This window comes from Centroberyx affinis, unplaced genomic scaffold, assembly GCF_046629955.1.
Source record: "Centroberyx affinis isolate AG114_WGS23_722 - 3 ecotype Tasmania unplaced genomic scaffold, CSIRO-AGI_Caff_v1 ptg001673l_1, whole genome shotgun sequence".
Classification (NCBI taxonomy): Eukaryota; Metazoa; Chordata; class Actinopteri; order Beryciformes; family Berycidae; genus Centroberyx; species Centroberyx affinis.
In genome coordinates, this window is record NW_027280094.1 from 127809 (window position 1) to 140748 (window position 12940).

Genomic DNA, 12940 nt, shown 5'->3' on the forward strand with positions numbered 1-12940 from the left:
GTATGCTTACCTTGACCATTGTGACTGTGTTAGGTTCAGACCGGACCAGACACTGGGCTGTACCAGACCTCTTTATAGACCCTGCAGGGATCAGGGCTTTGCAAACGTGACACAAAGCTTTGTCGTGTCAGCACAATACGCTCTATAGACTGCATAACACTATAGGACTGGTGAGCAGCAGCAGCTGCTTTGTCTCTGTCAAAGCTCTCTGTCTATGGAAAATACTGTACAACTGCACTTTCTCAAAGGGCTACAATAAGAGTTGCAACATCTGCCTTTATTGGCATGAATGCCAGAAACATATATTTAGACTCTGTGAGGTTAGGCAGGGGAGCAAAGAAATTAGGTTGGGCTAGGTTATTCTAAAATAGGTAAATCTAGGTTATTCTGTAGACAAAGATCACTCACATAGCAACAATAGGCTTTTTATGGGTTGATGCTATGAACTGTGCAGGCAGCAGATGACCAACTGCAGCCACCAGAGTATTATTGTACTCCCAACTTTGAATGTTTCCATGTTGCATTGATTCAAAAAATTAGAGCTTGAATAAGACCACAAAGAACATAGTTATTGAAAAAACAAGTGTTTAATCTTAATCTGAGCAGCAAAGGGGTGAAATTTACATCATCCTCATCCTCCTGAAGGAGCCCACCATGGGGTTGTGGCAGCCCCAGTCGCCACAGGCCCTGTACTCTCCAGGGCGCAGGAAGTACTGGCGTCCCCTGTAGTTGGGGTGCTCATAGAAGATCCAGTAACCCTCCATGATGTTGCAGGAGAAAATGTCACGGTAATGGAAGCGCTCGTACACGTTGGGGCAGTCATCCATGAACTCCATCATGTTTCCCATCATGTCAGGCCTGTTGAAGATCCTCATCCTGTAGGATCCTCTGTACTGTGTGTGTGTGAGAGAGATTGGAACATGATTATTATGCTATTTTGGTTGGTGTTTGAACCCCAGAGAGTCCCTGTAGTAGTAATTTAAATAAGCAGTTTGGTTGCTTTAAGTAAGTAGCTACACATAAGATTTTGAGTAACAGCTCTTTTGGATCATGACATAATTCGATTTTTTTTCTTCCTAACTGCCAGAAACACTCAATGTGACTAACAGAATGAGAATGAAGACACCAAGTCTTATGGGGGGTGTATCATATTCCTTTTAAAGGATGACTGGGTCTCCTTGTGGACCTTGCAGCAGAGACTTTTATGCTTTGACCTGCCTGGGTATCTATAAATGACATCAAAAGGCCGGTGATTGACATCCATTTCTAAAGCAGCATTTGATGTACAAGGAGAGGGGTGGGGGGTGGGGGATTACCAGTCCTATCTGTCTGTTTGATTGACTTACAGGGGGGTACATCTGGCAGGAGCGGACGCAGTTGTTGAAGCCCATCCAGCAGTTGTAGTCGGGGTACTCGCCCTGACCCAGGATGTACTGGTATCCCATGTAGTAAGGCTTCTCGTAGGCCACCCAGTGACCGCCGCTGACACGGATGGAGTTGCAGCAGTTGAAGTGCCTGAAGGTGTCCATGCAGTCACTGTTGCACTCCCAGTGGCGGCCCTGGAAGTTGCGGCCTTCGTAGAAGATAATCTTGAATTGAGAGGAGAGAGAGGCATGTGTCACTCAGGTTAGTTTTAGTAGATTGACTGGTTGCGATACTCATGAATGGACTGTAGGGGACACTGCTCTCCCTTGAACAAGCTGAAATGCGTGAGTCCTTCATGTGTGCAAGTCTAGCTGGTCTGCTCTACACTCGTATACAATCTTCTGTGTTTGACAGATGAAAATAAAGGCAATTGCAGGAGTATTTGTTGTGTTTCAGCTGACTTTTATTTGAAGCAGATCACACTGCATGTTTGGCCAATCAATCTGGCAGGATGACAATTTCTCAAATGGAAGGAACCAGGTAATTGTTGCGGTCATACAAATACAATGAATCTGTATCACATTTGGATACCATTTCATTGTTGAACCCCAGAGACAAATTTTCCCCATGAGTGCCTATAGGTGTGGATTTTTTTGCCTCAAACATAAGACCTGCTCAACAGCTGCCAATCCAATCTGTTTTCTCTAAAACTAAAAATGTAACTAGACTGAGTAGTTCTGCAAGCTCTTTTCCCCTCTGCTGCATTTACTTTGCCTGTTGCAATATTCAACCCATATTCCCAAATCGTTCAGTTTTCCTCCTAACCCCATCGTCAAAGCTGTAGCTGTAATGCGTGTGAGCTCATACCTTTCCCATGGTTGGAGGACTGGGGATGTTTGCGCACCGTAGCTCTAGATGCACTTACAGGGGCTTTTATACTGTGTCACTGACAACGAGGCCTCTGACACGTCAGGGACTACTACTCTTTACCTTTTCAGACGTCAACGCAGTTCCCTTTGTCATGGGCAACTTATTTCCGAATTGCTAGAGTTTACCTATAGAATTGCCCCCCGCCCCCACAATCAACCCCATACAAGTGGCCATTCTATTCTATGGACGCCACAGACCCTTGTTCAGCCATGACCTGTTGATGCAGCCTTTTGAAATATCAGACAAAGGCCCTTTAGGTATGTGGCCCCCAAAAACAAAGCTTTTCATGTTCACTGTGGGTTAGGTCATTTTTTTGGGAGGCACTCTCTGCAAACTAGTACTTAACTACGTCATGATTTTCATTTAGATATATCTTGGTTGGTTGCACAATTGTAATATAATTTCATTCATTCGCGGTTTAATTGAGTTTGGATTGGTGCATTGCCTGATTGATACAGGTCACAATATCATTATTGTATGAAGTCCTGTTGGGGTAAGTGATGCTGATACCATAGATTGAATGAACCTCTTGTGTTGATGTAATCTACAGTGATCTGTTGTCTCTTTTTGCTTCCATAGCCTGCAGTTGTACTATGATGCCAGACGGGACTGTTCTGTGTGCAGATGTACAGACGGCACTGCTCAGCGTTTGTGTGTGTGTGTGTGTGTGTGTGTTTGTGTTTGTGTGTGTGTATTTTATATGAAAGGGGGGTTGGGGGCATATGTGTGCTTGAGTCTGTGTATGAAGTGATAGTTGTTTGGACTTGAGTCTTTGGCTGGTAAGCATAGCCCAGAGCTGAAGGGGAAAAGGCCAGAAAGAGTTGCCCCCATGTGTTGTGTTCCCAAAGCCCAGCTGATGCCAGAAAGGTCAGTCTCATCCTTTAGCCTTTCATCAGGATAAAGAGCTCATGCCCCCGCTCTCCACTTTGTGTGTGTGTTTTTTGCAGCTTCAACTCTGTGAAAAGGCAAATGTTTTCAGCAAACACAATAGCCATTATGTTCCCGGGCAAAAAAGCTGCTACCGTGGTAGTATATCCAGAGCCATATGTGACTCTGTTCCAGTGTTAAGGAACCACGTTGATAAGCTTTTGCTTCTTTGATCACTCATCGCCTTGAAACTCTCATAGGCTTCAATAGGTTTCATGTTTGAAGCTGCACTCTTTTTCTATGACATAAGTAGATCATTGATATCCTTTCATCACACTGTGCAGTGTAATTGTAGCAGATTATCAGATGGGACGTAGTTTTGTTTGGTGAATTTCTGAAGCAAATATTTTCTCCAAAAGGAAAGGTTTTATCAGAACATACAATATAAGAAACAAATATTTAGATTTTCTTCATATACTCATTCATAGATTCATTATTTCTTCCATCATGATTGCTAAATATATTATCTATTTGCTCATTCTTGATGTAAGGAGAACAGCAGGGTGGCATAATGAGAGAGAGACTGTACCAGCTCCAGGGTTACTGTTCTGTCACTGACCCTGACCTCTGACCTCTCTGTGGTCCAATACAATATCTAAAATATATATATATATGTATATAAAAAGATTGCCACTACCATCATTGTCATTGTTCCCATTTTCATCACTGAGGAACATTCTCTAACCTTAACTCATTAGTCAAGACCTCGACTCTCTCCGTGTCTCTGTGGTTTCCAGAGGGGAACCTTGTTTCACAGGCTCTCAAATGATCATCTTTAGCAGTGCTACAAGACATCTCCTCCCCACCCTGAAGGGAAAGCAACATCACAGAGGCCCTTGCCTGCTTTCTCGGTTCCCCCCGGAGGAGAAGAAAGCTACCCGCTGCGGAGCATTCCACTCTTCATCTCAGAATGATGGAAGAAAAGGAAAGGAGAAGGGAACAGAGTGGGGGGCTGCATTTGCAGCTCCATTGTGTCCGAGGATCTCATTGTGCAATCTGTGTAATCGCTTGGGAGATGACGACACTATTAGCCCGCAGAATGACAGTCAGTTAGGGACCTCTGCGATTGATGTACACCCCACAGAGAGAGGAGAAACTTTGACAGACAGCAACCCAGCACTAGTTAACTCACAACCTTTTTCATCTACCAGGCTTCCAAAAGAAAAAGCCATTCGTGTAGTTGATACCTAATTAGAATGCGAATGTGCAGTTCACCCAGTAAAACAAATTTCAGGTCAGAAGAGACATCTTCCAATTCAAAACAAATCATGCTTCATGTCCCCTTACTCCAAACCATGGTCTCTTCGACCCTGTTATATACAATAAGTCTCATCCCGAAAATATTGTAGGGAGAGATAGGAGAGCAGCCCTGCTTGCAGTGCCTCCAATGTGGTCCTTTTCTGAACAATCATTACAAAAACACTATGGTACTGAGGTGTAAACAAGGGGTCTATGTGAGTTCTGCTCCTGAGAACCGGCTAATCTGGTGTTGAAAATGTGGTATGATCGGACAGCAGTCGCCAAAAGCCTCCCACGCCGGGAGTAGAGCGAGGACCTCTCTTTTGCTGAGAGATCATCCTCTCCATTCTTTCTGTCAGAAAATCTCCAGGCATCCTCCCTCTCTTGTCACTGCCAGCGCTCCGGCTCTATCGGGATTGCCAGACGCAGGAGCCACTATGAGCTTGTGCCAGGGCCAGGATTTACCGCGATGCGTCTGATGTGCTCCATCTTTTTGCTGGGGGATAATTAAAAGAGGAAATGGTGTTGGAAGAACAGAGTGGGAGAGGAGGAGGAGGGGGCCTGGACTGAGCAAATGGATGCAGCTGTCAATTATGTTGAGTTGTTGATATGTTGTTTGTTTCCCATTCTGAGATTTTGCGCTGAACTATTCTCCACCAGGATTTAGTTTAAAAGTTTGTGCTAAATCTCGACTCCCCTACATGTAATTAAAAAACATTTAGGCTAATTAAGAACTACTTTCAGCATTGAAATCACATGTTATGAAGGTTTGCTCTTTTGAATATTTAGATTCTGATGAACTGGAGATCATTAACATGCAGCCATGAAGGAAACATCCACCCCAAAGTACAATTCAGTGGAAGCTATAGTGGATATGAAGACCTCTCTTCCAAAACTAGAAAACAACTAAGATTCTAATCTGTGATGTTTTAAAGAGGTGATTTACCGAGCTGCTCCACTGACAGCGAATGCAAGAGTTTTTACACTCCAATGAGCTTTTATTTCATAGTGTACAGTTCTGCAACAGAAAGCATGTCCATATCCCTAAAAAAAATCCTCCTTAGTATTGCCACAGTTTGGTCTCTCATTCACTGGAGCAGCACCAAGCTGTGCTTCTTGACATCATAGATTTAAATCTTGGTTCTCCCTTTTCTGTCTTTAAGAGAGGATCGTTTTTGTTAGATTTAACTATCTAGTGTATTGGAATAACAAACCTAATTCTGGTTTAAGATGGACTTTCTTCAAGGTGCAGCAGATAGTACTGGCTATCTTTCAGGTAATCTGTAATTTCAGAATCATTAAAGGATCTGCCTTTATTTCACTAAAACATTTTGAGATGCTCCACCATGCAGCATGACCTAAACTCCGTGAAAAGCAGGCCAACTCCTTCCTCTCCAAGCAGACATACAGTACCTGGGGGAGTAATGGCTGTTAGTTACTCTCGCTCCTCATCTCCACACTCTGTTTTGACGTGGCGTGTCTCCCATGCCCCAAAGCTTTAAAGGTTTAAAGAGCAACTTTTCACCCTGTGATCCAGGTGCCTTTCAAACAAGTCACGTTGTTTACTGACACATGACAAAAAAGTTCAACCCTCTCTTATCTCTCTGCTTACAAGACTATAGCTCACCTCAGAGTCTAGTAGTCGTTCCTCCAGAGCATCCTGAACAAACAGAGCCTCAGCGAGAAGGGGCCCCTGCCTTTCACCACTCACTAAATTTGTAATCAGATGTGATGCCGTTATTCACTTCCTCAAATTTGTCATCAAAGCAAATGTGTTCTGACAACAGCTAGTGACAAGTGCACCAGAGGAGAGGCAGCAAATCAGCTTTTTCGCACCGCATATCAATTATTGATCATGTTGCCCCCACCAACCCCCTCCACCCAACCCTGCAAGTAGACACCTTGTGATAATGAAATACATCAATTTAAAAAATAAATAATAAACTGGGGTCGGCTCCATTGTTGCAAAGCCTTAAGAGCTTGATTGACTGACTGCACATTTTCCTCGTTGGCAGTCAGGCAGATCAAAGGAGGGCTCTTCTTATTGCCCAAGGCCACTTGCAATTTATTTAGAGGAGCTGTGCTGCTGTCCCAGCAGGTAACATTATTGGGCAGAGACACTCAGGATAATCATAGCTTTGAGGTGCCTCTCAAATCCCACCTCTGCTGCTCTCACACACACGCGCACACAAATGCACGCATATGATTTACAAGAAACCCATCCTTATTATACTAAATTAAGCAATGCATAAAACTATATTAATATCCTCACATGGAATATATGCAGTTGCTCAAAGGCAGTGACCTTAGCGGCCCTAAATATGTTAGGTTACGTTTTGACTTGGCTACATTTTTACGACATCTGTCAAGATTTTATATCTATGCTGTCACTTGAGTAGTTGATCATTTTTGATTTTTCATTTCAGAATGGATTTCTGTTTGATTTTTTTATTAATTCTGTAATAAGACGGAGGCCTTCAGATATTAAAGACAGTTTGTTTTAAGCAGTTCTTTAAAAGATTGAACGACTCAGTCTCACTGGGGGAAAATATTCCTCGATGTGACATAAAATAAAAATGTTTTCTAGACAAAATTATTTACAATGGATATGTTGGATTGAAGGGACTGGAGTCATTTGAAGGGATAAACACATGGAGGACAAAAATAAAGTGTGAACTACGTGAATGAAACAAGTCACATTTTACGCAAAAAATAAGCACTTCCTTTGTAGTGCATAGCACCTTGATAATGTTACTTTGGATTTTGAGTTTTTCAAAGCCCTTTGCTGTGCACCACATTAATAATACACAACAGAGAGCATAATAACGGCATGCATTTTTCGTCCAGACACGCTCGGGTGCTTATGAGCACACAGTTAAAAATAATAGAGGTCTTAGATCTCTTTCCCATAAGACCCAGTCAAAACAAAATGTTAAAGTAATCAACCAGTTTTATTTGGCCTGCATTTTTTATAACACCATTTACACGTTTCGACTCCACAAGAGAAATCCACAAGAGATTCAGTTTCAATGTTTTCTAGAAAATAAGTTCAGAGAGTATTTTGGCTTCATGTGGTGGTCAGATTTAGATATAGTATTGTCTGTGCAACAGACTAAATTTACAAAGAAGTAGTTTATTTATTTTTTGAATTTCCTGGAAGTTTCTTGTGTTGCAGCTGTGCTTAAGTCCTTAAGAATAAAATAAAAATGTTTTTAGACAATATTATAGTGATATTCTAGACGTGGCAAGGCGGACTAAGAAAAGTCTTATCACAGCCCTTTTTTGAGACGGGCTGCATGTAAAATAAAAGCTATGTCTTTATGCTAATTAGTTTGATTGATCTTATTGTAAAGCAATTTGATAGAACTCTACAGATAAGACATGCTGGTAATAGTATTTGAAATTAGCTTCTGAACGTTAATAAAAAAGAACTTTTTATGTTGTAAAAATTGAAGGTAGAATTCTGACATTTTCACATACATTGGATCATTCTTTTGATTATAGCCTTGATTTAGACAACTATTAGTTTAAAATTAATTATTATTAATTCTAAAATTTGGAGAAAGAATGTTGAACTAAACATGGAGAAAACCATAGAAAAAAATAGCACAAGTATGCACTGTATTAAGATTTAGATGGTTGGAATCTAGACTTTGATTTTTAGAATTGCAGAAATGCAGATAGCATAATTTGGGCTAGACACTGATGTTTCATCATTTGAATGTTTTTAATGTTATTGCCTCAGATCTCTTTTATGAGAATGAATTCAACATTCTCTGCAATAAGAGCCTGCCTTCCTCTGCCCTTTACCATTATCAACATCGGACGTTGCCTTAGGATTTATAAGGGAATAGCCACATTTAGGTGACTGATTTATTGATACAGGATTATCATCATTAAACATTTGCCACTAATTTTTGTTCAGAAGTTGGGCAATTTAGCACATTTCAATAGCACTCATTTCAGTTTGTCTTCACAGTTGGCCAGTTAGATATCCCAGTTAATTTGCCAAAATGAGTCGTTCCAAGCACTAGAGGGCACTAGAAGCCAAAGCATTGGCCGTCTGCAGAATGGCTGTTATAAGTACTTGCTACTTCAGCCATCTCTCTCCAGCCGGTTGTATGTGTGTGTTTGTTTGCCTGCATGTATACATTTGTAAGTAAGATTGGGCACACATGTATATAGGCATGAGATAGACATGGGCACGCGTTCATCTGGGCTAGATGGGACACGTGCTGCAGATCTGTGTGTGTGCCAGTTCCACGGCTCCTGTCTGTACCGAAGCCTATCGGTGCTCAGACATAGTTTTGCCAGGGGAGAGGTAGTAAACCAATCACTGACGGGCGGAGATGACCTGTGTCCCAGGCTGTAGCAAACACCGTGTTTCTTCCAAATACACATGCTGCTTGTCCACTTGTTTGTAGAACTGACACACACATTGGCCGCACACACACTGCAGTGTTAGAATAGTTTCTGTAACAGCTTTCAAACAAGCTTAAAGTGAACTACAAAGACACATGGACATACACACACCCGCACACAGCATGGTCAAACAAAGTCACAGACAGACAATGGACAGTTAGCTTTGTACCAGTTTCAACCCAGTGTGTGTTTTTGAACTGCAGATGTGGATGCTGATTGAAAGATCAGTGCACAAACTGCAGGACTGCAGAGATGGCAGTTCTCCCATAGGGTCTGGCACAGTGCGGGCCTTTGTGTAGTCGACCATTTACACTATTCATTTAGCCAGTGTAAGAGGAGGTGGCGGTGGTGCTGGTGGTCTGCGTCTATGTGTTGTGGGGGTGATCATTTGAAAGTACGTCCTCAAGCCCATGTGAGCACATTGCACGCCATATGCCATTCATCCTCGTGCAGGCAAAGGTTTCCAGACACACAGACATTTTGAAATGATTTCATCCTGCCTCATTCAGGACAGCAGAGCAAGAATCTAAATTGAGTTGTCCATTTTCTCCCCCATCTGTATTGAAAACCTCACATCTTGCATTTATGAATTCTACAGAAAAGACTTATCTCGGTGGCAAGTGGTGGTTTCCATTTCTACTGGGAATTAATTGTACGACCATGAAGCGAAGGTATGCGAGATGGAATCAAGAATGTTATTAACATTCGTGCACAGTTGTGTTGATGGATAAGGTAGCGAGACGCATAAGAGGCATGACTCGATCTGAGCGAGGCCTCTGAGGAGCGGGAGAGAGGCGGCGGTGTCCCTGGACTGCGGCGAGGACGGGCCCTCAGCAGAGTCCCTGGAAGACCCACAGCTCCACTCCTGGGAGTTTCAACCAAATTAAAAAACAATGATACACCAAGGGAGAATCTAATGCCAATTCCCATCATCAAGACCCACATTCTTCACTGTTTTGCTTTCAACTTTTGTTTTTTTTCTCTCTCTCTTTCTCTCTCTCTCGCTCTCACTCTCCCTCTCTTTTCCCTCTGCACTGTTGTTTTCTAGTTTGTTTTCCACCCGTACTCCTCTGGCTGTCGCCGAGCGCTACAGCCACTTTCAAAGGCTCGGCTGTCACGCGCCGCCTTTGAGTCCCGTTTGAATTTTTAACGTACATGTTGTCAGGGTGCCGTCAGGAGTGATTGACAGGTCCGTCCCAGAGCAACACCGGGCTTGGCAGGCTGGCTGTCTTTTGTCAGAGGCAGCCGAGGAGAAGCAACAAAGGAAGGGAGCAGAGGAGGAAAAAACATACATAAATAAAACAAAACTGCTCTTACCCATTTCTCAATAAAGACCAAATTAGATTAAACTTAAGGCAGAGCAAGGCAGGCAGGCAGTTGTGGGCTGTGGAAATAGACTTGATATTTTCTCTGGCTTTGTTCCCTGCCATTGATGGTGCACTGCTTAGACACCCTCTCAACAGGACACCAAAGGCAGCACAGCAAGAGTTGCATAAAGAGCCGGTTGTAGATATTAATGTTCATTATCTTCTCTCTTCAATGCAGAGAAAAAAGTACAACGTTTGTTCTGCGCTCATCTTGTTTTGGAAATAATAATGTAGATGTGAGATTTTTGGCCTTGTTCATCTACCGTGTTTTAAACAGAAACTGTTGACCACTTTGAATCTGGCCTAACATGTACCTGGTTGCAGGATACAGATATGGAGCTATTTGAAAACGATGACTCAAGTTTTCAGCATATTTAAAGGTGCATCAGGTAAGATTTTTACTGCCCCAGAGCACAAAATAACCATGAAATATCTGCGAGGGTTTGATGGGGTTGTTGATCGATACCAGTGACTCAACTATTACTTCACCAGGTGCTGAGATTTCTGGCTTTCAAACACTCACTTTTCAGACCGCACTCTGTTTTGGAAACATCCCCCCCCAGCCCCCACCATCCTCGCATTTTCCACTGCTCAAAGATGGAGGACGGTGCTACGAGCGAGCAATCGACATCACGACATATTTTCTTCTCGAGCCAAAAAAAATGACAAAGCAGTGATATTGTGCATCACGATATAGTATCTCTTCACTAGATATTTCTGCAGAATTTAGCCAGCTTACTCATTATATTGTGTATTGTGAATATATGACTTTATTACTTTACTTTACCTTACTCTCAATTAGGTATTTTTTCAGGTTGATTCAAGTTATTACTTCATGCCCCTTTAAACAGAATTCAAGAAAGATGTAAGAAACATTATTCAAATCAATTCAGTGTCAGAGTCTATGGGATGCATTTTTAGGTTCAACTGTCAACTGTCAACCTGCTGAAGTGTCTTTGAGCACGGCACTGAATCCCTACCAGCTCCCTGACCTCTGACCTCTCTGTGTCGGGGGGGGGGGGGGAAGCACAAAAAGACTTTCTCCTTCAGGAATCAAATAAAAAAATAAGAATAAGAATAGATTCATATGAAATTTGTGGGGAAGCTTGTTTGAAGAGTACAATAGAGCAGTAATGATTTAGTGGTGTAGATGGAAATGAGGGCTTCAAATCTTACCCACATTCAAAATCAAGGACATCGGCATCCCGTCTGCGTTCGCTTACGAGCTGCTGCTCAGTGTGAAGGGAGTTGGCTGAGCAACATCAGCCACAGGAATTGGAACACTAAAATACAACGGTACTTCCAGTGTTGAGCAAGTTGTCCCTGTCAGTCCGGGCTGATGATTGAGACACGAAGTCTCCAAAGACCACATTGAGATGTAAACATGATGCCGAAGAGAGTGGAGTGCCACAGAAAGACCTTCAGCCAATTTTAGACCAAAAGATGGCGATGAACTGAATGAAAGGTCTGTTAAAGGCTGAGTTCTGGGAAGGCTGTAGGCTCTTTAAAGTGTTTCCATCATGTGTGAGCTACAGCAAAATGACTTGATTTTAATTCCTTTCATCATTTTGACCATTTGCTATTCACGCAAAACTCCCTTTCTGTGTAATGTATGATTTTCCCTAACCAGCTTCTCCTCTCATCTCTATCATATGTTTTTACTTTTCTTGTTTCATGTTGTGGCACTTTTTATTTTCATGGCACTCTTTTATTATAATTATCTGCCTACTTACCCATGCTTGAGGAATGTTCACTTATTTTACTGTTGCACTAATTGTAAGTTGCTCTGGATAAGAGCGTCTGCTAAATGGCTAAATTATATGTTGCAACTGTAGACTGTAAAAAATAAAATAAAAACCAAGTAAACCGTTCCTCGGAATTAGGATTTTTTATAGATCCAGTCATTTCAGCAGTGAACAACTCAAGTCAACAACTGTAGATTTGAATCAGAGGGGAAAGTGTAAGCCGTGTAAAGAGCAAGTTGTTTTGCTTGTGTGGAGTACCGCACATGATGGGATGAGTGACTTCCACTCACTCACTGAAAGGTTAGGCTTTTCCTTCTGCCAGCATCTTTTTAAAAGAAAACACGTCTGCCGTTTGATAACTCCTTGACATTTGACAGTCTTTTCAGACCAATCAGACAAGTTTTTTATGTTAGCCGTCTTGAGGAGCAGCAACAAGGAAAAAAAACATATTGTCACTTTCCTCAAGCCTTTCAAAGGCAGTCTCTCGCCACAGCTATCAACATCAGATAGCATGGGTGCAGTGCTCATTTTTTTCCTTTCATTTCTGTTTATTTCTCTTTTTTTGGCCTAACCCAGTCTGTTGAGACCTCATCACTACCATCTGAGCTGAACTCAAAAAATCACTTTCCAGTGTCAAAAGTGTCAACCACCTAACCTTCTTGCACTGTTACCACAATGTGAACCTTCTCCTCTCCACTTCTCTGCAGTTCTCAGGATCAACTCAACTGGGCTGCACTGAAGCACACTGTTTTGTTCTCTGTGGGGTATTGTCGCAATATCCTTCTTTATAGTTTCACAATGTGTTCTACTGTAAATTATCAACTGTATGTTATCTTGGAGGAAAAGCGAAGAGCTAGAGGGAAGCAACAAAGACACCAGTCTCTCTGGTTACATAATTCATGTCAGCCATATTCAAATAAAATTTATCACATTGTCATTCATCTA

The 12940-nt window shown here is 42.1% G+C and overlaps 1 protein-coding gene across 1 annotated transcript; it reads right to left on the reverse strand.

Moving 5' to 3' along the window:
• Positions 1 to 620: 620 nt before the first annotated feature.
• On the reverse strand, positions 621 to 11987 carry crygmxl2 (crystallin, gamma MX, like 2). The gene is made up of 4 exons (XM_071528424.1): positions 11984 to 11987; positions 2233 to 2276; positions 1347 to 1589; positions 621 to 893 (listed from the first exon to the last, which is right to left on the reverse strand). Exons 1-4 carry the CDS (start codon positions 11985 to 11987, stop codon positions 621 to 623), a joined length of 564 nt encoding a protein of 187 aa, XP_071384525.1.
• Positions 11988 to 12940: the final 953 nt, after the last annotated feature.